The sequence below is a fragment of the Ostrinia furnacalis genome, unplaced genomic scaffold (genome assembly GCF_004193835.3).
Source record: "Ostrinia furnacalis isolate ACB-3 unplaced genomic scaffold, ASM419383v2 OfSCF6133, whole genome shotgun sequence".
NCBI lineage: Eukaryota > Metazoa > Arthropoda > Insecta > Lepidoptera > Crambidae > Ostrinia > Ostrinia furnacalis.
In genome coordinates, this window is record NW_021136372.1 from 21826 (window position 1) to 49324 (window position 27499).

The 27499-nt window shown below is 39.5% G+C and overlaps 2 protein-coding genes across 3 annotated transcripts in view; one reads left to right on the forward strand and one right to left on the reverse strand.

Annotated features, from left to right (window-relative positions):
* DIP2 (disco-interacting protein 2) overlaps window positions 1–21654 on the forward strand; it is a 34203-nt gene extending 12549 nt beyond the window's left edge. Inside the window, exons 5-14 of one of the 2 annotated variants that reach the window (XR_003656649.1) lie at window positions 5052–5264; window positions 7476–7645; window positions 8111–8314; window positions 8514–8735; window positions 9705–9913; window positions 11437–11668; window positions 13361–13470; window positions 14294–15888; window positions 17409–17947; window positions 18207–21654. Coding sequence is in view for 1 of the 2 variants with exons in the window: in XM_028317296.1 (XP_028173097.1) it covers window positions 5052–5264; window positions 7476–7645; window positions 8111–8314; window positions 8514–8735; window positions 9705–9913; window positions 11437–11668; window positions 13361–13470; window positions 14294–15888; window positions 17409–17661 (3208 nt within the window). In the remaining variant the exon portion in view is untranslated. Of the gene's footprint in view, window positions 1–5051; window positions 5265–7475; window positions 7646–8110; window positions 8315–8513; window positions 8736–9704; window positions 9914–11436; window positions 11669–13360; window positions 13471–14293; window positions 15889–17408 lie in introns of both variants that reach the window. The other variant, XM_028317296.1, reaches the window with a different exon arrangement.
* A 3773-nt stretch (window positions 21655–25427) lies between these two features.
* LOC114362051 (uncharacterized) lies at window positions 25428–27247 on the reverse strand. The gene is made up of 4 exons (XM_028317305.1): window positions 27086–27247; window positions 26733–26813; window positions 26061–26221; window positions 25428–25947 (listed from the first exon to the last, which is right to left on the reverse strand). Exons 3-4 carry the CDS (start codon window positions 26213–26215, stop codon window positions 25428–25430), a joined length of 675 nt encoding a protein of 224 aa, XP_028173106.1. The 5' UTR covers window positions 26216–26221; window positions 26733–26813; window positions 27086–27247.
* Window positions 27248–27499: the final 252 nt, after the last annotated feature.

Below are 27499 nucleotides of genomic sequence, written 5' to 3' on the forward strand. Positions count from 1 at the left end.
CTGAGCAAGGATCAGAAGATTATCGCACTTAAAATTGGCTAGAAGTACCTTGGTACTATTACTTATTCTGTGCTAGAAGTTTGAGAAACGCCATTACTTCCGATCATGAAAGGTTTAAGGTATTTGCAACGTTTCGAAAGAAAACGAAAATAGACTACTCAAATTAAGAATGAATTTTTAACTTGCATTCTAATATTTGGTATGGACGAGTCGACACGACGATCATGACAGAAACTATAGGGTGTTTTTGAGACGTCAAACGTAAATGATGCTCCAGATTTGATTTGTCATGCACGTCATAATATGTCAATGTCACCTCTCCCGTGCTGCTCCTAATGTCACCTCAGACACTGACTGAGCGCTGTAAGTCCAAAGTTATATTACAGTCCAATAGACTTCTTTCCACAAATGGATCTTTGTGTGGGATCAAATCCACTCAATAAAATTGTCTCGCAACATTTTAAATGCATTTCAGAATCCTCGGAAGCAGCTGTGCGATTGGTTTCCAATTGATTCCGCACCGAGTACTTAATAGGATTTTTCTGATAACATCTCCCCGTATTTCTATGTTATCTAGAAGTTCTTTTGTTTCAGGCTTCACGTCACAGGATCGATTCTAGGGAAGTTTATTTTATGTTTGAATCGTCTTTATTCTTCCATTCAAAACATTTTCAATGCTCTTATTAATACTGAATGAGATGTCTCAGTATTAAACTTGAAATGCTGTCAATGTCGCCTAGCTATAACTAGCGCGTGTGTCGTAACAATATCAAAACGTATTGAAAACGTTATTTTGCTTTTACGAAATATCTTCTACATTTTGAATTACCTATAATAAAACAGTTTGTTTGCTTCAAGTAACTTATCCATCAGTAATTTAAAAGTAACCTTATATACAATATTTAAAAAGTAGCTTTCAATCAACGAAAAAAACCATATAGGTAACAAACACCAACCATTATGTCGTCGGTACCTTTCTCAAACTTTCGATTTAAGCTCATTCAGGGAAACTTTTGTTTAGAAAAGAACGAGGAAAAGCTTTACGTCTAATTTGATAGGTAATCCCCTTTGTTAGAGAGTTAACTACACGTTCATTAACCTTTTAAAAAGACGAGGCCTATATGGCATTTCTCTCAATTAAATTCCCCTATGTAAGAAAGTTTATTTGAATTCGGTTAAGAGCGTTTACGCCGTTTGGCGCAAAAACAGTACTTTTTCAACTCGTTACAATCATTAACCAGTAATACTACAAATATGTTATAGGCATAAATAGTTAGGCAATTTCGTCGTCTAAATAGTTAATTGAGAAAATATTGCGATTAGTTTAGCATTTAAGAATTCTATCAAGATAAGTCCACACAGGTTTTGTAAATTTCCACTTTAGCGTCAGTTTACAAGCTGAAATTTTTATAAAAATACTGTGAAAACGATTTAACAAACATTTATATCCTATAGCATAGATCCTTGGGCAAATAGTTATCTGAGAAAATTTTTAGATTTAAGCATTTTACAATAAGAAATCACAAATTAAAAGAACGTGAAATACCCAAAAATCANTCCCGCGTTCCCTCATATCGCTCATATGGATCATGGCAGAAACAGTCAGGTTTTTAGTGGGTGTAGGGGCTACCCACCTTCTGGTAGGAAGAACCCCACATAACCCACTAGCTGCCCCCGCAGCTGGTGGGTATGTTAATGTTATGCATTTTCCGGATAAAAAAATAATAGTTAACAGGAAAAGTTTGTTTTGAATAGAAACGATTTGAAAAAATCTCTCACCATTAAAATTCAAATTTTTTTCTGCTGAACATAGGCTGTATAAAATTTTCTCAAAATAGTAAAAAACCTTTGATAATTTACTATTTGATAAAGAATTTACGTATTTATTATTGATTAGGACCATTATTTATAATTATGGAGTCGGTGTTGGAAGATTTGAAGATTTTATAGTTTCCTTGAGCTGTCACTTGACAGCCTGGCACACTTTTACGATGGTGGATCAAAGTATTTTGGTTCAACTATAGAGCGTGAGAACACGCACACAGTCATAATTATTTTAGTGTGAATAAAACTAGCATCGAAAATACCTAAACTTGACAAGCCACGCTAGACGTAAACGCTCTTAAAAATATACAAACGTTTAATATTTAATGAGCGAATGTTTCGTAGACTTTCAAAGGAAGAATATAAAGTTTGACAAACTTTTTGTAAACTCGGAACGTTCTAATAAACTTACACATTCACGCAAAACTAGTCGAATCCTGTATCTCTAGTAGGAAAAACTTTCGAGTTCGTTTCGTTGCGTAGGTATTCAAAGTGTCATCGAAAAATTTTGTATGAAAAATTAAACAGCGCCCCCTATATTATAGCCGCCCTAGGGGGCGCTGTTTAATTTTTCATACAAAATTTTTCGATGACACTTTGAATACGCAACGAAACGAACTCGAAAGTTTTTCGTACTAGAGGTACTGATGAAATAAAAGTAAACATTACGATCGCATGCTCGTTACGAACGCGAGCGAAGTCTGCATAGTTTGTAACTCGCGGGCCCGATCGGCGCGAAAGTTCCCGATCGTTGCACCGACAAGTTGCAGTTTTTGATAAACTTTGTCCGAATGCATACTTCCTGAGAGCACCACTGCGGACGTGTAGCGACATCTATCGTGTCTACAAACCGGGCATCTCACAAATCACCAACCATCACAGTTACGGTTATCACTTCAGAACCTAAACGAAAACCTAACAGTATTGGACCGAACATGTAGATGTCGTTTATCTGAATAACCAATCGGTTCGCCCACCGATTGTGAACAGATGCGCCCGTTGCATGATCGTACCGGCAAAATGCACTAGGTGGCGCAATATATCATCAGAACTGTATTCTTACCTAGTTCCGATTTGGAACCTAGATTATTTTAAAGCTCTGATACAAACGAACTAATCGTGCAAGAAAGAAGTAATATAAAAACTTGGCCGGTACCCATGTTGTCACTAATGTTGTTCTCGTAGTAGAAATACTTACAAAAGGTTTTGTATTGGGAACTTGTGAAACTTCAGCCTGAAAGTAATTTTACGCTAATATTTATAATTTCTATATCACTAACTGTTTTGCTTACCGTGTCTTATTATGAACAAGTCTAAAATTAGTTAGCAAATGAAGTTGGTATTGCATGATTATTTTATTAATATTTCAATTTAAACGCGCAATAACTATGACATATGATTGACTGACGTATGTTTCAGTAATTCATTCACGAAAATTATAATCAACATGCAAATATTTTATGCAATGAAAATTTTCTTTTCTTTGAAATATTTTTATATTAACTACAATGCTAATATTTTAAATTGGTGTCTTCTTTTTTTGTTTCCCTGTAATGTTTCCAAAATGAACAACTAATGGTATTATGAAACTACTATACTTTATGCAATATTTCCAAATATCAAGAGTAGTCCAGTCAATAAAGCATTAGACGTCAATACCCAAAGAACCGTTTGAGGTATATTTATGAATTTTGAAGCTGATGTTTATCTTGCAAGTCTCAACACATGAGCCAAATTTTAAGTGTTAATGCACAGCACTTTTTGAGTGATGAGGAGTCAAAAGTGGCTCCAATTGGTTCGTCTAAATATACGCACGATGCAGTCCCCTCCCTGGAACTAGACTTAACATGCTCCCGCATGTCTATAATGTTTGCTCAATGTTGATTTAGTCGATTTTCTCCTGATGGTAACATATAAGACAAAATTAAAATTTCCAATATTACAGACCTTCTAGAGCAGATACCGCGATAACTATACAAGATATGGAAAAACTTGACTATCTCACCTGTAGCAAATTGAATAAGCTTTTTTTTGGTTCATAGTAGCCATGTCACTAGGACGCATAGTTTCCGAGAATTAAGCGAAAAACCGAAAAGTGGTACCTTTGAACCCCCCTCTCCCCGCCGGCTCAAGGGCTAAGGGCGGGGACTTTTGCTATGTTCACCTCCTAACTAGTCTAAATAAAGTCCCGAGGTCAGAAATTGTGTTCCAGGGATTTCTCTCTACACCGTCGTTAAAGCATTCATTGACTGAACTAGAGATACTTTTGTAAAGTGGCAAGAAATACTACAGAGTTTTCGTAGTCTAGATAAATATGCTTTATTTAATTAACTGCCACCACTGTTAAACACGAGAAACATTATTCTTTAATACCATACCTTGCAAGCCTGTGCTTTTCAGCGTTGCGATGCACTTGTCCTGGATATGATCGCTAGGTGGCGCTTCTTGCTCTTAAACTGGATTCTTTATATTTTCTTAACTTCAGCCATATGTCACAATGTGTCACAGTGGCTTAGAGAAAAACTATCAAAGTGGTCGCAGCAAAAATATAATTTCTCTACGTAAAATGGAAGGTAATTTACTACATAAGTTCGTTATTATCAGTGAATAAAGATATACAAATACATGCTTTTAAACTCGAAAAACAGATATAATTTGTTACCACATACATGATAACGTAATCTTCTAACTTATACATCTCATGTTATTCGGGAACACCCACGCTTTTGAACGAACTCTTGCCACGATAAACGTATGTATTGTTGTTCTGTGGTAATGTTGTGTTAACTAAATTAAATAAAATATCAAAAAATCATCACTTCGGTCTTCACGTAATACCACAGAATAATAATAAGCTACGTACAGAAGGTTTTCTTCGCGAAGGTATTTAAAAAAAAATATGCTCATTGTCGTCAACAATATGGTGTAATTTAGCTTGTCTCAAGAGTACTTGACACACGTCAGTGATCAGAGTACTGCGCCGATTCCATAGGGCTGACTTCAGTATAATACTTAATGTGTGACGTGAAGTGCCAAACTGCGGAAAATGGCGGAGGAAATACATGATTAAGCATAAATTATATTTTCTTTTAATTTTCATTAGTTTGACAAAGTGAAAAATACTTTTCGAGTATTTTTTGATAATTTATCAACCGACAGACTAATTCAAACTCTTGCTTTTTTACCCAGGAAATATCCCTATTAACTTTAATTATTTGTCCTTACAGGGCATCGATGCTGGCGCACTGCCGCATGCTTTCCGTGGCTTGCAACTACACAGAGGGCGAGCACATGGTCTGCGTGCTGGACTTCAAGCGCGAGACCGGGCTGTGGCACGCGGTGCTGTCCAGCGTCCTCAATGGGATGCACGTCATCTTCATCCCCTACGCGCTGATGAAAGTCAGCCCGGCCTCCTGGATGCACATGATCACCAAATACAGGTACAGGACTATTCCCACCTCTGCGATTCTTTTTTAAAGACTAGCTTTACGCCCGCGGCTTCGCCCGCGTAGAATTTTGTCTGTCACAGAAAAACAATATCGCGCGCGTATTTGCTCACCGTTTAGACGACAAACATTTTAAAACCAAAATCAACTTAATCGGCCCAGCCGTTCTCGAGTTTTAATCAGACTAACGAACATAAATTCATTTTTATTTATGTATAGATAGATTATTAGTATTTGTATTGCACAAATTACTGATAGTCCCGTTAGCCCCTCGTACTAGCTAAATATGCTTGTGTCACGCGAGTGGGCTCACCACAATAATCGAGCGGCGGCGGGATTCGTACCCGCGTTCCCCGGATCACGAGTCGGCCAGTCCGACCCCTTCATCGTTCGGCTATCGTGGCTTTCGTGGCTTCAGCTTGACCTCCAATAAAACCCAACCACTAGGATGCACGTCATCTTCATCCCCTACGCGCTGATAAAAGTCAGCCCGGCCTCCTAGATGCACATGATCACCAAATACAGGTACAGGACTATTCCCACCTCTGCGATTTTTTTAAAGATTATTAGTATTTGTATTGCACAAATTACTGATAGTCCTGTCAGCCCCTTGTACTAAACTAAATATGCTTATGTCACGCGAGTGGGCTCACCGCCGTTCCCCGAATCACGAGTCGGCCAGTCCGACCCCTTCATCGTTCGGCTATCGTGGCTTTCGTGTTACGAACTACTTTAGGATGCATATCATCTTCATCACCTACGCGCTGATGAATGTCAGCCCTGGCCTGGATGCACATGATCACTAAGTACAGGTAATGGAATTCACACGATGATCACCAAATACCGGGAATGGAATGCACTTCAAGCACGAGACCGGGCTTTGACACGTGGTGCTGTCTAGCGCATATAGTTCCAAAATACTGAACTGTCCTATGCATGACATTGACAGTGGGGCGCCAGTCGCCACCGTCATCAATACCGGATCGCTGGTTCTGATTTTTGTCATGTTGGAAACCATATAGTTGAACGATGGTAGCGCCCCCCTGTCATTGAGTTTGGTGGGACAGTTCAGCGTGGGTCATCTATATCATGATCATTGATCACCAAGTACATTGATCACCAAGTAATTGACGTAACAAAACTTCAACGACATGCAAGCGATTTGATCGCTGGAGTCGCTCCCTGTTATTTATGAAGTAGTTTTCTGGTACCTACTGTTAATTGTAATACTACTTACCTGGTCCGTTATGATTCGGCAAAGATATGTGCAAACTAAAACTAGACTTTGCAGTTATTATAATGCCAAAACTAAAATATGAAGACAATTATCGCTCTTGATGATGAATTAGCATAATATTAAATGTACATACAACTGATTTCTTTTGATTGATGTGGAAATTAAATTGTTTGACTCAGTGGCAAGTGAAACTCTTTTCATTGGATATAATAAAATATTTTAAATCCAATGAAAAGAGTCACATTAAATATTTATAAAGTTAACATTGCACGCACGCATTATACAAATAGTAACTTTCATACTTGAATTCCTTTAGTATTTGGCCGCAGTCAAGCAGTATGATATCGTATTGAATGTTTTGGTATTTTATTTGATTGATTTTCCCGGTTGATTACTTTTCCAGCTAAAAGTTCCCAGATTCCGGTTGGTGAAGCAGTCACCGATTGTTTTCTGATATTCCTTACTGTTTTGTACACATTATTACCTGGCAGTTATAAAAGAAGTGATGTTTGCGTGTGCAGGTACGAGGGCTGCACTAAAAGTACCGGGAATGGAATATTTCCACTGTTCCAGTCATATTAAAATCTATTTTTTTGCAAACTCCAGGGTTTTAAAAATCGTATACCATTTATTTATTTAAAAAAAAACGATTCTCGGTCGTATCACAAGNTAACAGTTGAACAGTACCTTTCCGGTTAACATTCCCCAGGACAAACGTGGCCTTCATTTGGTTTTTATTACCAGTTCAGCTGTAGATCCAGGATCTACTATCTACACAAAAGTTAGCTATGTAAACGAGAGATGTGAATAGTCATACCTGTGGCCTAATTCACTTAAATTTCCAAGTTTTATTAAAGAAAAAAATTGGAAACTTCTCCATTATCACAGAAAAAGTAGGAAGATAATTTGAACCTTAAAACAAACGATATAAATAGTGTATTAGTTATAACATCATTTGTTATCCACAGGGCGTCGGTGGCCATCGTGAAGTCACGTGACCTCCACTGGGGGCTTCTGGCCACTCGTGACCACAAGGAGATCGCGCTGGGCTCGCTGAGAATGCTGCTGGTGGCTGATGGAGCCAACCCCTGGTCGCTGTCATCTTGTGACCAGTTCCTATCAGTGTTCCAGAGCAAAGGTATGAGCTCAGTATCAGGTTGGAGGACAAAACGCAAAATGTACTTGATCTTACTGGGTTCGCTGAGGACGTGGCTGATGGAGCTGACCCCCGGTCTCTATTATCGTACGACCAGTTCCTCTCAGCATTCCAGAGCAAAGGTATAAGTTTAGTTTGGAAATTAAAGGAAAAATGTGATCAGATCAGTCCCAGATGTGCACAGAAATTTAACTGTAAAAATCCCAATAACTTTTAACACGTCTTTTCCTTGACTGGTGTTTATCATATTCATCGTCATCAGGGTGTTTAGTATCTTCCACAAAACCACAATCAAATCCAAACATTTGACTCGTGGTGGTATGTCCCGATACATAAGGAGACTTGTAAAGAGCCCCTTAAAGGCTAGCTTTTTAATATAGTAACAATAAATGTAAAGAACTGTAAAATATCAATGAAACATTCACTACACTGAACATTTTTTTCCAGGTGTGCGCGGCGATGCAATCTGCCCATGCGCATGCAGCAGTGAATCTCTGACAGTGTGCGTACGCCGCGCGGGGCGTGGCGGGTCTTCCGCGGGGCGTGGCGTGCTGTCCATGTCGGGGCTTTCGTACGGCGTCGTCAGGGTGGACGCTGAGAATTCGCTGACGTCATTGACGCTGCAGGACTGCGGGCAGGTCATGCCTTCGTGTGAGTACTGATGTTTTGATAATTTATAACCTTAAATCCTGTCATGTTTGGTTTCAAAATGCAAGCACAAGTGTATTAAGTTACAAAAAAAAAACTAATAAAGCATTAGGATTTTATTAATTTTGAAGTGTGGAGCTTTGTATTAAGTAGCTAACCAAACAATATGATGAGTAACATCATAACTTGTTTTTACCAACAGGCGTAATAGTGGTCGTGAAGATGGAGGGTCCCGCATTCCTCTGCAAGACCGACGAGGTTGGCGAGATATGCGTGCTCTCCGGAGCCACCGGGTCTGGCTACTGGGGCCTGCCAGGCCTCACCAACACCGTATTTAGAGTAAGGCCGCTCGATGCTGACGGCGACCCGATAGGCGAGGAGCACTATGTGAGGAGCGGATTGTTGGGATTCCTTGGGCCGGGTGGTGAGTATTTTTTTTTATTGCATAGTGCTACTGAGACCTTCCAGAGGCTATGCTCGGAGTTTCCCTGCGTGATTGAATCAGAAATGAGATCCGTAGAAGAACCAGAGTGACTGACATAGCCCGCAAAATCGCTATAATCAAGTGGCAGTGGGCGGGGCATATAGCTCGTAGAGCTGATGGCCGCTGGGGCAGGAAAGTTATTGAGTGGCGACCACGAGCCGGTAGACGTAGCGTGGGCAGGCCTCCCACTAGGTGGACCGACGATCTGGTGAAGGTCGCGGGAGGTGCCTGGATGCGACCAGCGCAAGATCGGCCTTTGTAGAAATCCTTGGGGGAGGCCCTTGTCCAGCAATGGACGTCTTTCGGCTGAAACGAACTGAGGCCTTTTTGTTTCTTTTTTCTCTGCACTAAAACAATAATATGAACAATGCAGCACAAATTACAATCCACGGAATGGAACAGTTCTTTTTAAAAATGTTACGTTGAAACGTATGAAAGATGTTATAGCTTAATAATAATCATCGATTTAATATGAATTATATCCCCTGTCATGGTTCCTCGTTTCAAAATCACTTTATGCTTAATATCATACTTAGGTATAGTTACGGGACTATTCCCACCTCTCGTTCTTCCACTGCAACTCCTGTGTAGCCAGGATCTACAGCTTGACCGCCACAAAAACCCAACCAATGAAGGTCAAGTTCAGGCGCGGATCCACCGTTGTGGGCACTGTGGGCATGCCAGCAACCCTAATTTACTTGTTTTAATTATGATCTATTAATAAGATCGATAGTCATGTATGTATGTCCGGGCATGTAGTGATCCAACTCTCATTTTGCTAATTTTTGGTGGCTGTGCCCACAACCTTTTTTGAGGGCTAGATCCGCGCCTGGTCAAGTTTTTCCCGGGGAAAGTACTTAGGTATAGTTAGTAAGATCATTGTTTATTATTACCAAAACCCCCTTTCAGGCCTGGTATTCGTGTGCGGCTCCCGCGACGGCCTGATGACAGTCACCGGCCGCAAACACAATATGGACGACATAATCGCCACCGTGCTAGCCGTGGAACCCATGAAGTTCATATACAGGGGGCGCATAGCCGTATTCTCTGTGCGCGTGTTGCGGGACGAACGCATTTGCATCGTGGCGGAACAGAGACCCGACTGTGGCGAGGAAGAGGTATTTGGAACGCGAACGGTAATGATTAATGAAAGATTCTGCGTGTCGAGCTGCGTTAAGCGATGTGTCCACTCGGCAACAATAGGGTATTTGCACCACCAATCAATTGATATACTTTTTAAAACTGTCAAAACGAGACTCTCCTATAGATTTTGAATGTCAATACTAGCCAGTGACATCACTATTATGTCAACTCAATTAAACTATACTTTTTTTAAATTACAATTCATCCAAAAACCTTAATTGACACCTAATATAAAATTAAAAGTTTTAAAAAAAGTTGTGCTTTAGAATTATTGGGGAGTGGTGGCAAATACCTACTTGACAGTCAATAAGTCAATAGGGGAGCGGACACTGTTCCGTTAGTCGCACTAGTTTTTTCCACCATTTCTTCTCAGAACCAACAGAAATGTGATCGACGCCAAGTATAGTTTGCGACGCGTTAAAGTTACCTGAAATGAGCATATAAAACATAGATTACGATCTAAACTGAGATAGTCCTTAAAATAGGTAACTCGGTTTTAATTTGAAATCGAAATAATCCTGGAAAATCTACTAAATATTGCTCGAAGCTCTTTTCCTTATCCGCATTGCTTCGCTCCCTATAAATTTTTAAATCATTCGATTAAACTCGTAACTCGAATAATGTTTTGCCAATCTTACAAATTGTCCCGATTGACTAGTGGTTTCCCATTCCCTATTGTTACCTAGTGGATATGATGCACAGCTTGATGCATCTATTGGTGTTGTGTCATCCCTTCCATCCTTCAGATTAATTTCACATGTTCTATATTCGAATCGTAAACTCTATGTACAAAGTAAAGTTTACAAATTAGCATTTAATTTACATGACCTTGAAAATAATATTAATAGTTGGGTATGTTCATGAATCCACCTACCAGTGGCTCGACCTTCGGGAAAATCGGCAGTTACACAGTTTGTCGGGAAGACTGACATCTCCACAGGCTGTGTGGTAATGGATTAGTTAATAGTTAAATGTTGTCATGTGTTATTACTGCTCGAATAGTGTTTTTAAACAATTAATTAAAATGCAAGAGGCATTTTGTCCCAGATCAATCGAGCCGTTGCCATTTTAAATAGTTTTATGCTAAAACAGTCCCATTTTCAGAAGATACTTCTTTTTTAAATGTTTTACAGTAAAAATGTTCTTATAAATGTGTGCATATAATAAAAAGATTGAAGTAGTTATAGGTCGCTCAACGAATGTTGAGGCGAACAATATTAATAATAATATTATTTGAATACAGAACACAAAACATCACACATTCTTGATTAAACTCTTGTTAAATGTTCGCAAACAAGAGGGAAAGCAATGTCAGTTTAAATTTGCAAGGTACAAATCTTTGCTTGTATAGATGACCTCTCTTTTGTTGCGCGACCTATAATAATCATAATAAAACTCTGACATACGACTATTTAAATGACAACGAAACGTAAATATCTATGTAGTAGTAGAACTCTCCCATTGCTCTTCATTCACTCACACACATTTCCCACCACAGTCGTTCCAATGGATGTCCCGGGTGCTCCAAGCTGTTGACTCCATCCACCAAGTGGGAATATATTGCCTGGCGCTGGTGCAGCCCAACTACTTGCCCAAGACGCCTCTAGGCGGGATTCATCTCAGCGAGTGCAAGCGCCGTTTCCTGGAAGGCACTCTACACCCGGCAAACGTCCTTATGTGCCCGCATACATGCGTCACTAACCTGCCCAAACCAAGGGAGATCCATTCAGGTGAGTGATGGTTAACCCATAAAGTTAACACACGTCTTCGCTTGACACTTGGAGCCAAATAAAACTCGTAATTTTGAGGTTTTTAGTATAATAGAAAATTAATAGTACAAAATGATGTGCGTATCGCGACGATCGGAAGGCAAGTGAAATGACATTCAAATATTAACAGTAACTAGCTAAACTCCTAGGATTTTACTAGAGCAATGTTACATAATTTAGTATGGCGAGTGACGTATGCGCGCAGGAGCCGTAACACATTCCTTCATATAGATGACCCACGCTGAACTGTCCCGCCAAACTCAATGACAGGGGGGCGCTACCATCTTTCAACTATATGGTTTCCAACATGGCAAAAATCGGAACCAGCGATCCGGTATTGACGGTGGCGCCCCGCTGTCAATGTCATTGATAGGACAGTTCAGTATTTTGGAACTATAATAGAATAACACACACGAGCTGTCAAACAAAACTGATTTTGGATGACATTGAACGTCATTTGTGCGTCAGTTGTCACGATTATTTCACTATTTTGTGCAATAAATCAATCACTGAATAGTAGAGTTTCATTCACGTAAAATCTGAAAATATCTCCGAGTTCAAATTTTCAGCGTGCCAATAACTGCCAACGTACTATCAAATAGTTGCAAAAACCGTTCTCTTGGATGTGCGGCGACGGCATCACGCATCTCTTTTTATCACACAGTGTTCTTTCTTTGTAGCTCTATTCCGCGATGTTAACTTTATGGGTTAACCCTTCAATTCACACGAATCGACACAATAGATAAATCAATTCAAATCAAAGATTGAAGATTCAATTCAAAGATAAAGGAATCGGAGCTGTATATTAAATGTAAAAATGTAATCTGTAATGCTCACTCAACACAACTACTGCGACACAGGCCTGCGAGCCTAGTGCAGAAGCTGTGGTTTATTACATCACAGGAAATGATATTTGTGAATAAAGATGATTTATTTATTTATTTAATTGCTATGCGACCGCTTTGGGTTTGATGGGGTAAAGCTGTCAGTTAGGTAGTTAACATTGAATTATCATGCCACAGATTCTCTCTAAAAATCCTTTCAATCTAGGTTCCCAGGCCCAATCAGTTCACTAAACTGCAAAATTACAAATATGATTTCTTTCGCATTTAAAACATTACAATGTTACTTGCAGTTAAAATAACGATTTATGTCGCGTTACAATTTATAGACGGTCCAGCAATGTTCTTTAGTCATATTTATCTGCTTGTCTCTTTTCTTTGTACGTTGTAACCAAAGATATTCCAATCTTCACCAGTTTCAATAATTCATTATCGTGTAATATATTTTTTTTTGCGTCAGGATAATACATTAATTTGTATACCTACCAGCCGCGGGGGCAGTTAGTGGGTTATGTGGGGTTCTCCCTGCCAGAAGGGCAGGGCCTACCCACTAAAAACCTGACGTTGCCCTCGGTAGCCATATGAGTCGGGAACGCGGGACATCACTATTGGCGTTTTGCCTCAAGCATTCGTCCGCGTTCCCTGCTCGGCATTCGGCTCGCTTAGTGCGCAGCCCCAAACCAAGGAAGGCGATTATTACGCATTCAACCTCCTGCGAGCGGCACGCAGGACACGTGCTGCGCCGTCGCGGTCATTATTGTGTAATAAGATTGATGTTGTTGACTAATTTGATGATTATTATCGCTTGTAGATGTGGGCCCAGCCTCAGTGATAGTCGGCAACCTGGTGCAAGGGAACCGACTGGCCTCGGCGCAGGGCCGCGATATGGGATACACCGATGACTCCGACGCTGCTAGGAAGGTAACAAAACCACATTTGCTTAGCTAACTAACTGTGAAACGTCATCATCATCTCAGCCATAGGACGTCCACTGTTGAACATAGGCCTCCCCCAATGCTTTCCATGTTGCCCGGTTGGTAGCGACCTAAGTCCAGCGCCTTTCTGCTACTTTTACGATGTCGTCGGTCTTTCTCGGTCACTCTCACTATAGGCTTTATACAGAAGCTCAAAGTTGCGCAGCGTGCTATGGAAAGGGCTATGCTCGGTGTTTCTTTACGAGAGAGTCGCTGACATAGCCTAACGGATTAGCAAGTTGAAGTGGCAATGGGCAAAGCACATAGTGTACGCAGAACTGACGGCTGATGGGGCAAGCAAGGTTCTGGAGTGGAGGCCGCGTACCGGAATACGTCAGCTTACTTACTTACTACGTGCTATTTTATTGTAACTTAATTATGTTTAGTCACCCCGCAGACCAGACTATAGACTTATTGTTGGGCGATCGTTTGGTGGTAGCGCTGTTAACACAGCTGTTAATCAGTATGAACATGTAATGGGAGTACGCATATTACACCGATTTGATTTCGGCCGATTCCGCATACAAATTGAAATCCGACCAAACTATCGGTTTTACAAAGTCTAATGTGTAATTTATTGCATTGTATATTTCAAATTATCTTGAATATTTTGATAACAGTTCTAGCGTTCTAGTTTGAGTGTATGACTCAATTAAAATATTTTAACTTTGTCATGCAAGAGGTTCTGTAACACACATACCATTGTATTTTTCAATTTTTGAAGTTATAATAAATGGGGAATCATCAATATGTTATATTTCTTTTTCCAGTACCAGTTCATATCCCAAATCCTTCGGTGGCGCGCTCAGAGTACATCCGACCACGTGATATTCACGCTTCTCAACTCCAAAGGCGCCGTGGCCAAAGTTCTGACCTGCGCTGAGCTACACAAGAAAGCCGAGCGCATCGGCAACCTCCTGCTAGAGAAGGGACGCGTGAATACGGGAGACCACGTCGCGTTGATCTTCCCCCCGGGACTCGATCTCATTTGCGCCTTCTACGGATGCCTCTACGTCGGCGCGGTCCCGGTCACCATCCGACCGCCGCACCCGCAGAACCTCCACACCACTCTCCCCACAGTCCGCATGATCGTCGACGTCAGCAAAGCCACTCTAGTCCTCTCCAACCAATCTGTGATAAAGCTCCTCCGATCTAAAGAAGCGAGCAACGTTCTCGACAGCAAGGCGTGGCCGATCACGCTGGACACAGACGACATGCCCAAAAAGAAACTTCCCATCCTGTACAGAGCGCCGACGGCTGAAATGCTAGCGTATTTGGACTTCAGCGTCTCCACAACCGGCATGCTCGCCGGAATCAAGATGTCTCACGCGGCCGTCACATCCCTCTGCCGCTCAATGAAGATCGCCTGCGAACTGTATCCATCCAGGCATATTGCGCTCTGTCTGGACCCATACTGCGGCCTCGGATTCGCTCTCTGGTGCCTGAGCAGCATCTACTCAGGACACCACTCCATCCTGATCCCACCCTCCGAGGTAGAAATCAACCCGGGCCTCTGGTTGAGCGCGGTCTCGCAGTACAAAGTCCGCGACACGTTCTGCTCGTACGGAGTCATGGAGCTCTGCACAAAAGGCCTCGGAAGCTCGGTCAATCAGCTCAAGTCGAAGGGAATCAATTTGGCTTGCGTGAGGACCTGCGTTGTAGTTGCTGAGGAGCGGCCGCGTATCAACCTCACGAATTCGTTCTCGAAACTGTTCTCAGCGCTGGGACTGAGTCCGCGAGCGGTATCGACGTCGTTCGGATGTCGCGTGAACATCGCTATCTGCCTCCAAGGTGCGTCTAGTCCGGAGCCGTCTACGGTTTACGTCGATCTCAGGGCTTTACGGAACGACCGCGTATCGCTGGTAGAACGCGGCAGCCCGCACTCGCTCTGCCTGATGGAATCTGGGAAACTGCTTCCCGGCGTAAAAGTGATAACCGCGAACCCAGAAACTAAGGGGCAGTGCGGTGACTCCCATTTGGGTGAAATCTGGGTGCAGTCGCCTCACAACGCGAGTGGGTACTTCACGATATACGGCGACGAGAGCGACTACGCGGACCACTTTAGCGCTCAGTTGGTGACGGGTAACACCGGGGAGGTTTACGCTCGTACTGGCTACTTGGGTTTCCTGAGGAGGACGGAGATCGCTGTGAGCAGTGGTGGGGATGAGTCTCTCTTGCGGGACAGTGATACTGAGTCTTTGGTGTCTGGTTGCGGGAGCGTGGGGGCGGCTGACACTCATGACACGCACGACGCGGTGTTCGTGGTGGGGGCTCTCGACGAGACCATCATGCTCCGCGGCATGAGATACCATCCCATCGACATCGAGAACTCCGTGATGAGGTGCCACAAGAAGATCGCTGAATGGTGAGACATTTATTTCTTAATTTATTAATATCCTATTATCTTGTAACTAACAATTTAAAATTCAACAGATATTTTGGTTAACATTTATAAATTAAAAATATTGGTGGTCATAAACTCGTATAGATTTATTATTCATCTAACAAAATGGCTACCAACCGTTGCTAAAATCAAAGCTCAGCATCGATTGACAAACTAAATAACAATAAATAAAAACATAATATCAAATGTCAGTGGCAATTGCATATTATACAAAAGATCGTTATAAAAGTGTTTATTCAAGAGTTCTATAACTTTCTTTAGATCCATTTGTTAACCAGATATTATAATTGGTAAAGGTGATTATAACATTAATTTTCTTTTTGTTAATTGTAGTTTGTTATTTTTTGTTAGTTTGTTTGTTTTTAGTTTAATGTTGTTGGATTCAATTTCAGTCTGTCTTGTTCTTGACCAATCGGTCTAAGCCTAGGCGGCCGATAGTTTATTCGGGCAGTTGATCAGTATGGGCATGTATGGAAGTGTGCACATTACATCGATTTGATTTAGCCGATTCTTCATACAATTTAAAATCGGGCACAACTATCGGCCAACTAAAATCTGTGGTCTGCGCCTAGATATACTGAAAGTTGACAAACAAAAATGTTTGTTACACGCTTTAAATTAAATGGAAGTTTTACCTTCGTTTTGTTATTACGACCGCAAATCAAAAGACTTGATTGAGACTATAGCCTGACCAGGAACATAAAAACCCTCGCCATGTTGCGGAAAACTAATGTTACTAATTTCTTTTAATGGCAACAGTAACTGAAAACTTCATTATAATGTCACCTTGCATGTCAGTTTATTGCTGTCATAGTGTAAACAAACTTTATTTTAAATGTGCGCAATTGATTTTGTGAATAAATTGCTAAAATCTTTTTATAGTCGTGAAAGAAAAGTGGTTCACAATGTGTTAAAGTATTTGTCGAAGAGAAATACTAAGGGTTCGGACAATATTTTCATTGAATAATGTTTCCGACAAAGGTTGTCAAATTGACTGACATGTTTATCGTATAGTGTACTATACGGTCAACTATGAAAATTAGCTGTGGTTTGTTTCAACTACCTATTTTAAAGTTTTTTGTCACTTTTTAAGTGTTGAATTTTATGGAATTGGGAAAGAGGTACCGAGTTTGAAGCGTTCTTAGCAGACATTGCAGTTGAATATTCAAGTTCTGAATTTTATTATTGAAGAATAATAAAATAAATCCTACTAGCTCGATTGATGGTTTCATTTAATTTATTTAAACCAGGTTACCAATAATAATATTTTTTCGTTAATTTATGAAAATATCAAATTAGCCCGTAATTCTGAATCCTGATACATAAAGTTAGCCTATTAATTTAACACAGGTACGACTGTACTCAGTGTTGCACTATCAAATGCAATTGACGCGCCTCTATGCCAGGGTTTTTATGTTCCTGGTCAGGCTATACTATACATCTTATTTGTCTTTTACTCACCAACACCAATCATTCCACAGCGCTGTGTTCACCTGGACCAATCTGCTAGTAGTCGTGGTGGAGCTGGACGGCAACGACAGCGAGGCCCTCAACCTGGTCCCACTTGTCACCAACACGGTCCTCGAAGAACACCATCTCATCGTGGGAGTGGTGGTGGTGGTCGACCCGGGAGTGGTGCCGATCAACTCTCGCGGGGAAAAACAACGCATGCATCTGCGAGACGGATTCCTCTCGGACCAAATCGACGCCATCTACATAGCTTATAACATGTAAGGCAGGCGGTCCGTGGCCGGCAGGGCACGGAGAAAACGCTAACCAGTTTGGGTTTTGGTGGTTTAGATTGGTTTGTCGTGTGGTTTGAAGTGGTTTGCTATCTCTTGAATTTGGAATAGTCTTCATTGATCCTTGATGTGTGTCTGTAGCATTATACTATCTTGTAGCTGACAAATCAAAAGTACATAAACCATTCATGGACATTTTCGTCTATGACTGACATAACAATTATTGTGTATACGTAATTTAGATTACTCATGTAGATTGAATACTTTATTAAATCTGGTCTTTTATGGCAGTAAGTATATGAAAGAGATAGTGAATGAACTTCATCCCGATCAATTTAATCAAATTTTTATGCAGCTTGAAAAAAATCTTATGGCCAGAGTATTTTTGAAGAGTGCAAATCAAAGATCAATAGGTATGTGTAATTAAAGGGCGATTCGTTATTTGTATGGTCGTCGATTGTATCTCAGCAGAAATCGACAATGTCTTAAAGATTTTGGTCGAGCTGTTTTCGAATACGGTAAAGTTTTCATGTTTACGATATTTACATAATATATTATGACTCTGGCCCTCAACCAGAATGTCCTAGTAATTAATATAGCACCAAAATTTCGAACCGCGTCCTCTAATATTTAGGCAAGCGCTTTCTGTGTAACCTTTGCACGGCAGTGTGAATAATGGCCACTATATTGAACCTTATTGACATTTTCTCGGTTGAAAACTAATAGAAATATTAACTTCGTATGCCGTATGAAGGGTCGCCTGGCGTTAGCCGTGCCCGCGACCGCCCGGCCACTGCTCTCCTCAGAACCCACCATTTTCCCAACGGTGGTATTTTCTATCGTAGGATCCATGTATTATATTTCGACTGTCTTTTAGACTTTTGATGATTTTGTATCTGCACTTTGTACTTCGAATTTTTCCATTAACAAAAGCTACTAAAAGAAAATATTCTTCGATGAATCGAATGAACGATTTAAGACTGTACGCTGATTATAATTTAGCCTTGTTTTTAATGCTAACATCGGCATTGCCCAGGCGAAGACTGATTGAAGTCTGAAGTAGGCGTTGATTTGTTACCTTAGTGATGTTCCGATTGCTCTGATTGTATGCGAGTTGTAGGAGACATGACCACGGGCGGAGATTGCTGCGAGTGAGTCGTGCGGCGCTACTGTCCTAATCGCTTGACTTCATGGTTTCTTTAGGCGACAACTACAAAATCGATATATCTCAAAACACCAATAGAAAACTTAACTACTGACCTAAATTGACAGATGTTAACATAATTTGTTATGAGAATCTCACATTCAAAAAGCATTGTTATTTACTAGCCTTCGAAACCCTGATATATAGGCCTATCGAAATATATGACATATATTTTACATTGCTAAACATTGTTTAGCTATCGAAAGCTAAGATCTTCTACAAAAAATTACCGATTTATGGCCTCTATACGTCTCTTTTGTTCATGCCAGTATATTAGGGTGTGTGACGGGAAGAATAGAGCTGAATGTTGGTAAGTTTTGAGGGAATTCAAATCTGAATTGATAGATTTTTTGACATTTCGATATTAGTCGATGATCGAATGGACGGTAGCGCTCGCGCCAAGCTGCGTCCGAGTCACATGAGGACCAGCAGCTTGTAATGTTTTTATTATACACAATTATATTGTTGTGATTTTATGAATCAAGTAATTTCTAATTCTAGTGCATATGTAAATGTATTACAAGAAGTAATATTAAACATAGTGTTAGTTATCTAATAAAATCATTTGCATTTAATGTGTTGATCAAATGTTAGTTTTGTCAAATTAATTTTTATCGTTGACAATAAAAAATTCAAACCGTTCGCTGATAATTTTACCGCTTAATATGTTAGACAGTTCGGTGTCCGACGTTTACATTTTAGGATTTTGATCAATATGTAGAGTTAATGGTTTTTAAAGAATTTTACAATAATATCACATTTTTCCGATATGAATATCTCAGTGTTGAGTAGGGAGCACAAATATATTCGGTGTTCTGGCATTACAATTAACATTTCTCCGGTAAGTCTCTGGGGACACTTGGTGTTAGACTCCGTAGTGTTTACTATTAGTATTTACATTCAAATGTGACTGTTTGTTCTACTTTGCTGTGACACGGTATAAACAAGTTAGGAGTTATAAGGGAGTGTGGTCCGGCTGAAGTGTGGTACATAATTAGTTAAACACGCGGAATAAAGTCAATGGTAATGATAAACAATATAGTTTAACTTGCATTTAATACATCGTGTATCATTGACATTTCTACAACAGAGACATGACGTAACGACCGAAACGTACCACACTTCAATTTAAAAAGGTATTTTTGTGAGCGTCTAATACAGAGTTACTCGACCTTTTTAGAACAGATATAACTGAGGCGTTACTAAAACGGCGTACAAAATCGTGGAAGCCGCAGGTTGAGTAAGACTGGTCTAATTTTACCTGGTACCGATTGCTCATCTTATGCTATAGATTTGATCTTGACTAGTGCCAAAATATAGATTAGACGCGCACAAAACTGGGCGTAGACATCCAGTGATAGACATTGTGGACTATTTAGCCATGTATACCAGTTTTGATTAATTAAATATAACTAAGTGTAACTAATATATTACAGTGTTCTTTCATGTTAAGCTCTTATACGTTTCGTTACGGTATTTGATGAGGAATCTGTGTTAATTTAACGATGTTTGTAAAATGCGTTAGTACCGACAATTTTGAGTTTTTGACCGTATGTATGCCATGCTTAATGCACGAAATATTGATTCAAAATGTACCTACACAACATGATATAAATACTGTTTGCATCAAGTATTTATTATAATAATAACGCTCCTTACATTTTGGTTATAGTTTGCTCTTTATTGATCTAAATATTTATTAATTGTTATATTATCTTTTGTCACCATGTCAACTTTCCTTAATCAATTAGTCCTGCTTTAATGCAAAATGCATATCCTAATGTATTGACAAATTTGAGAATTCCACATTTTCATAATTTAATGACGCACGTATTAAAATTATGTTATGTTGTTACTGTTACATTTTTGATAACAAAATTTTATGTTCCGGTGTTGGCATTGAAAAACTACGGTGTAGATAACCTACACTGAACTGTCCCACCAAACTCATTGACAGGGAGGCGCCACCATCGTTCAACTTATAGTTTCCAACATGGCAAAAATCAGAGCCAGCGATCCGGTATTGACGGTGGCGCCCCCCTGTCAATGTCACTGATGGGACGGTTTGTTGTAGTTGGACAATATCTATAATGTGCATTGGTACCATTTAAGCCATTAAAATACACTTTCTTATTTATTTGAATTTGTCATTACGTCCTCAAGATCCATTCAACATTGCGTGTGATCCAGAGATACAATCGATGGTTGCTGCAGTGTAATTAATTATATGTAATACATAATTATGTTATAATATTCATGCTTATTCAATCATGATTTTGTCAATATTTCATTCCACAAAATTTCAATTATATGAACATTTATGGCAAATTGAATTTATTGTCACCATATTAGATTTCATTATTTACTATTCTTTTATTATATTTTGTAATTATTTATTGCTAAATTGTACATATTTTTGTTATTTAATTTTACGTTTAATGATTCTGTATTAGCTATATCAATGTTGTTTTGACGATGCTGTATCGATAGATTAGGTTAAGGTATAATGTGTATCGTTAGCTGATTTCATATTAAATCGATGTATCATTTAGTTCTTTATAAAGTTTAATTTGTATGGTTATTTCAAAATGTAGTCATCTTACTGGATAAGTATATAAGTAGTGAAATAAACTCAGTTTTCTGAACAAACATTGTCTTATTTGTAACCGTTAATCGTGCAAGTCATAATGTGTGAGGTTTGCTATAGGTCTTGGCACAGCGTTACTCACACGGGGGCTGAGGGTACCTTACGCTTATTCGGTATTTCTACTACTTTGATCAGTCGTAGATGTGACAAAAACCTTGAAGTTAAAATATTAATAACTCGATTTGATCCTATATAATTTAACATCGCTTGTTGATTGTTCAGAAGGTTCATGTTTGCTGAATCTAGTCTTAGCAATTTTCCCATGCGACTTTTAAGTAGTAGGAATGCAGTCCAAGAGATGGGACACGCCTCAACGTCGATGCTCAAAACTTAAACTCTGATTTTTANTAATATTACAACATTTTCACCACCTTATTCTCTACCATACACGTGCGTCTTCCTTCTTTCTTTTCCTTCTTTTTTTTCAAGCAAGAGCTGAAAATCAGTTTTCTGCTCATTTCAGAGCAGTGTCTACACTGAGCTCTCTGCTTTTTTGCATCGCTGCGGCACACTTATACCTTAGCGCGCAGGATTTTCTTTCTTTCTCTTTGTAATGTACTATATCTTTCCTGCTACTCCTGTGTTTATTAATCTTACGTTTTGCTTCTTGTGTGTCAATGTGTTTTGCAAATAAACCATTTATCTATCTATCTATCTAATAATTAGTGTACATTGAATTGACACAACAAACAATAGTTCATTCTTGTAAGTTGTACTTGATGAAATTTCATTTCATATTATTTATTAATAATTCAAAGCAAAAAAGGCTTATTACATCTGAATTGTCAAAAAATGACAGCTGTCAGAATTCCGTCGAATTAAAAATCGGACTATAGTTAATCGGACTATGTGACTGTTTTGAATTTAGATTGGATTTTTATAACCTTCCTGTAAGTCGATGTAGTCGCCAAAGAATGTTCGGACCTTAAGGAGCTTCAACTTTGTGACTTGTATTATTTTAAACAATAAATAAATAAACACTATGTTGGGTTTTTTATTTTTTTATTACACCAAGAGATTTAAAATTACATTTATAAACATATATAACATTGAGATAAATTTTAAAGAAATTATGTCTAGTGGATTTTCCGTAGCAGATTTTTTGGATAGCTCTGCTCTTAGCAGTAACCATGTTCCACGACTACCGTCGCACCAACCAATCTGCTGCGGCTGATGCAGAGATTAATTACACCTAGATGGTTTCCCCTTGACGGATTTTTGGAATAGTCCCCTAGTGGGAACCACGGTATACGACTAGTGTCGCACCAACCATCCGTCGGGGTATGCAGCGAGAACTTTCAATGTTTGTTTTTGTAAATAAGAGAAGAGTCAAACAACCATTGAAATTTCAAGGTGCGTCTACGATGACATCTACATGATCTTATACTACAGTCCGCGCCGTCAGTCTATTAGCGCGAACTGTACATTATCAGATATGCTCCGTGCCAATGTAGGTTAGCAATAATGCAACAAGAAAAAAACAACATGTGACTGAATTAATCCACGTTCTCAGTTTCAATAATGAGAAAGTAATTCAGAGTCACTATTTTTCTGCTTTTTTCTTTACAAAACGTCTAAAATATATTGGCTTTATAAGTCCTTTATATTCTAAACAACATCGATAACTTTCAAACATCAAGGAAGAAAACATTGAGCTGGAAACAAGAAAGTCATAAAATTAGGAAACAGAGATGATGAAGTTGATGATAAACTAAATATGATAACAAAATAAAACGAAAATGATTGCCCAAAGCCGTACCGTGTGTATTTCCATATGAGCATACCCCATGGCGTTTACTAGTGCAGGTTTAATCACTGGGGCTATAATAACTCACTGGTCTTAGCTAGGTTATGAAGCTTCTGGATCAATTGAAGCATTTGTAGGTAAGTACCTCCTAAATTCGCATCTCCCAGTCAGTATTTAGAATCACAAACCTTCCACATGGCTTACAAACGGTCCCGATGCTGTCTAGTTGTTTTAGTCGGTTCATTTAAGATGTAGTTTTTCACTAGAGGAAGGTAGTGGCTAAATTATCTGCCCATACTAAGCTTTGGCTTTACATATTTTAGCCCATTTGCTGAACTGATACTGATATTAAGACAATCTTACGTGTCCAAATTTCCCGGTGAACCTTTTTGTCAAAGTAAGCGTTATCATAAGGGTCATAAGGATAAGTTCTGGGTAATACACATGTGGGCTGTTTTTGTTAGTTATTTTACTGTCTGGCGTGTAGCCAGGTTTTATGTATTGTGACGGCAAGGTGCGTTATGTCTACGATATCAACTCCTTGCAAAAATCAAGTCAGGGTTTTTTTGTTAAATTACACAGAGTTAAGTAACTACATACATATTTAAATAATTAGTATTTTTTACATTGCAAAATTAACAAAACTTGTGTAACTTTTTGGGATCCAAAACGCCTTAACAGTTGTTTCCGACCATAAAAATACGTTTGATGTATAAATTTTATACTCCGAGTATAAATATTCCGTTGTTTCCGTAAAAATCAAAATTTTACTGACGTTTTTCTAAAGATTTACATGGAGCGAAACGCAGCGTTGATGTCTTTTGCACTGATCGCTTGTCTCCGCACGTTCGCCGCGTGCAGCGAAAGCTCGCTTAGCAACAGCTGACCGCGGAAACTTGGAAAATCGCCGAGCTTTTGAGCTAAGTACCTATCGACAGACAGACGAGCTGATGATTCAAATGCTGATATTTATTGCGTTTATGGCACTTTTCCCAAAATTCAATAGGTACTGAACACTAACGCTTCGCTTGCAGTCTAATTTGGTCGAAGATAATAATATAGTTATGTAAATTAAGCAATGTAATTTTACTAAAAATAACCCAACTAAATATGACTTTCGCCGCTTAATTTGGCCATGGGTAGAGTCTATCAGATGTGGCTCGCAATTTGAAAATGTACTTTTTATGGGGTTTGCGGCAAAAAAGCAAATCATTTAAAGGGCTTTTATATTTATGTTTTAGTACCCTGTATTTTTTAATTTAAGGGGTACATAATTTAAATTTATACCAAAGTTAAAAGGGTAAGTTGGACCGTGGTTGTACTGTACTACCTTTTTACAATTGGTCTTTAAAGATTTACAAGAAAAATAAGTATAAATTAAATAATGCGTTTTTAAGTAACTTATAAAATAAAATAAAATACCAACATTTTATATGAAAAAGAAATACATTACATTGTACGAACGTGAAAAAATAATACTTTTGCGAGTGTGAGTGACGGATATACATATTATCTTGATGGAAACTTTTATTTACATAGAGCGGTGCACTCGGTGTCGTTTCTTGGCTCGTACTTGGTCAGAGGCGTGCCCGCGACCCCGCCCACGCGTCCCTCCCACTCGCTTAAGTATTGCACAAGCCGGCCGCTAACGTAAATTTTACTCCAAAACTCCAACAACTCTAAAATAAGCAGGTAACTTTTTAGTTTCCATATAACAAAAACGAAAGCTCTTTAAATTAACGGCCTTATACTATTACATTATATTTATTAACTGATTTACAAACAGTAACAAATCCATACCTAGCTTAGTAAATATGAGTGTGGGTATGATATAAAAAAATATTTTTAATCTTTAATAGTGAGATTAAATCTCGAAGTTAACGTTTAGTTTGTCTGTAGTAAAATATATGTAAATAGTTATTTGATTTCTGTTTTATATATGAAAATATGTATGTTTATAAAATATAAATTTATGTTTGTATGTGAATATAAAGTTCTTTTTACATTTATAATGAATATTTTTGTTTATCTATTAAAATCTTGATTTACAATCATTAAAGCAGAATTAAAACTTTCAGGTAGTAGTTAACGAAAAAAGTAACAGCAAAGATCATCAGATAAATAATAACAACAGGTACATGACACGTTTAGACGAACAGCTTAAAGTAGGGTCTCCTGGACGTAAGACAAGCGACGAGCGACGGCGGGGGACTCAGCAGGGCTGGTGCGGGGCGTCGCAGGGGACGGCGGGGGGGTGGGGGGCTGGGCTACAGGGGCCTTCGGCTCTGGCTTTAGCCACCTGCTCGACTCAGGCACGCACAACGCCGACCTCGGCTCCAAGGGCCGCCGTGGTGCAGACTCAAAGTAAAAATGGGAAGCTCCCGCCTTTGTGTAAGATGGGGACGCTTCACCCGTTTCTTTCTTGGCACAAACTAGCCACCACGGGCACATCTTGTTACAACGCTCCTTGCACTCGTCGCATTTTTTGGGAGGCACCGTCGATACCGAGTACGTCTCAGTGTCCAGATCTTCCGGGTTGATCAGAGCCCACAAACGTCGTGTCTCGGCGGAGTGATACCGATTAGCCACAGTTCGGCGTGGGGAGATGAATCCCAGATCCTCTAGCACCTCCCGCTCTATTTCCTCGTCTCTTATACGTCGCTCTTCCTCAAGCTTTTTCCTGTAACAAACAAAAGGAACGATTTAGTTGATAAGCGTGAACAGATCTCCGTACAATATACTTACGATATAATACTTATTAATTTGAAAACTAGCCCATAATGTTATACGTACAAGTCATGAATAATGATATCCGGCTCCAACGGCGCCGGTTGAGCAGGAGGCGCAACTCGTGCTTCCTCTGAATCATCTTCTATCTCCACATTATACATCGGTGGTGTTAAACTCGTCGGACTGCCTTTTGGCAGGTTTTCAAGGGCTTTATCCATATTACCCTGCAAAATAAAAAAAACTTAATTGTGCGGTGAAAAGCATACACAGTTCCCAGAAATAAGTATTCTCATTTAGCATTAGATGCATGGGCGTACCAGGGGACTGCCCTCCCCCGCATCCCCCTCCCCCCTCCTCAAACCACTTCCCTCCCCTCCTCCAACAACTCCCCTTCCCTAGATATTGCGTATAAAAAAGTTCATCCCCAATTTTCCACCCTTGGGGGTTGTTTTTTCTATTATTAAATTTAAATGGGACCACCCTTGAGGTATTACCTATACGCCGAAAAAAGATTTGTTCAAATCGGTTCATAATTGGCGGAGTTATCGCGTAACAAACATAGAAAAAAAAACATACGGGTCGAATTGAGAACCTCCTCCTTTTTTTTGAAGTCGTTTGAAAACTAAAGTGAAACTTTAACTCCCTCTAAAAGTTAGTAGCTATTAAATAATCTTTAATTATAACAAAATTAACTTAATAAGTAATATAATTTATTAATAAAGTGTTCAAACGTACCTTCTCTAACGTTGTTTGTGGCGCTTCCACACCGGGACCGCTCTGGCACCAGCACTCGGAAGATGGGAGAACTTTTCACAACTTGAAACAAGAGAAAAATACCACTTTAAAACTTCACACTCTCACTCAAAAGCAAAGTCACTACTGCACTTTTTGAACACCACAAAACTAAACTTTTTATCACAAAAGAAAATCAAAATTTCAAAGTTCCGAAAAGCACAGATCACTGAGAAATAGAACACTTCACTTATCACTGTAATCCATTAAAATTTCACACAAACACACTGAGTATGAGAAAAAAAAATTTTTGAAGGTTTTTAAAAGTTTAGGGACTTAGAAAATTTCCCGCGTACCGATCTTTTCGAGACGTCGGGATGCGTGGATCCTGTCTGGAAGCCGGAGCGAGAGTGCCGCGGCGGGGAAGCGCCGGCGGGGGCTGCAGTGCGTCCTAGGGGCTCGGACATGCGCCCCTGCACCTGTTGATGGGCTGCAAGGCCAGGGGGCCGGGTTAGGCTGCATCCCCCACCCCGCGTCATCGATTAGTTATTAAGTAAACCAATGTTAATGCGTAGTTTGGAGAAAAAATTTAACTGTCACTGCCAGGGGAAATAATACGAATTTTTGGTCGTAGACTCGATATAAGACTCTTTGTAGAGCTGTAGAGGCCTATCATCTCATCGTATAAAATGTTTTTTTGTCTCGGCATTAACTCTCGATCGTGTATTGAGATTTTCCCCCAAAAACAGACTGATATCTTTTTACAAAAC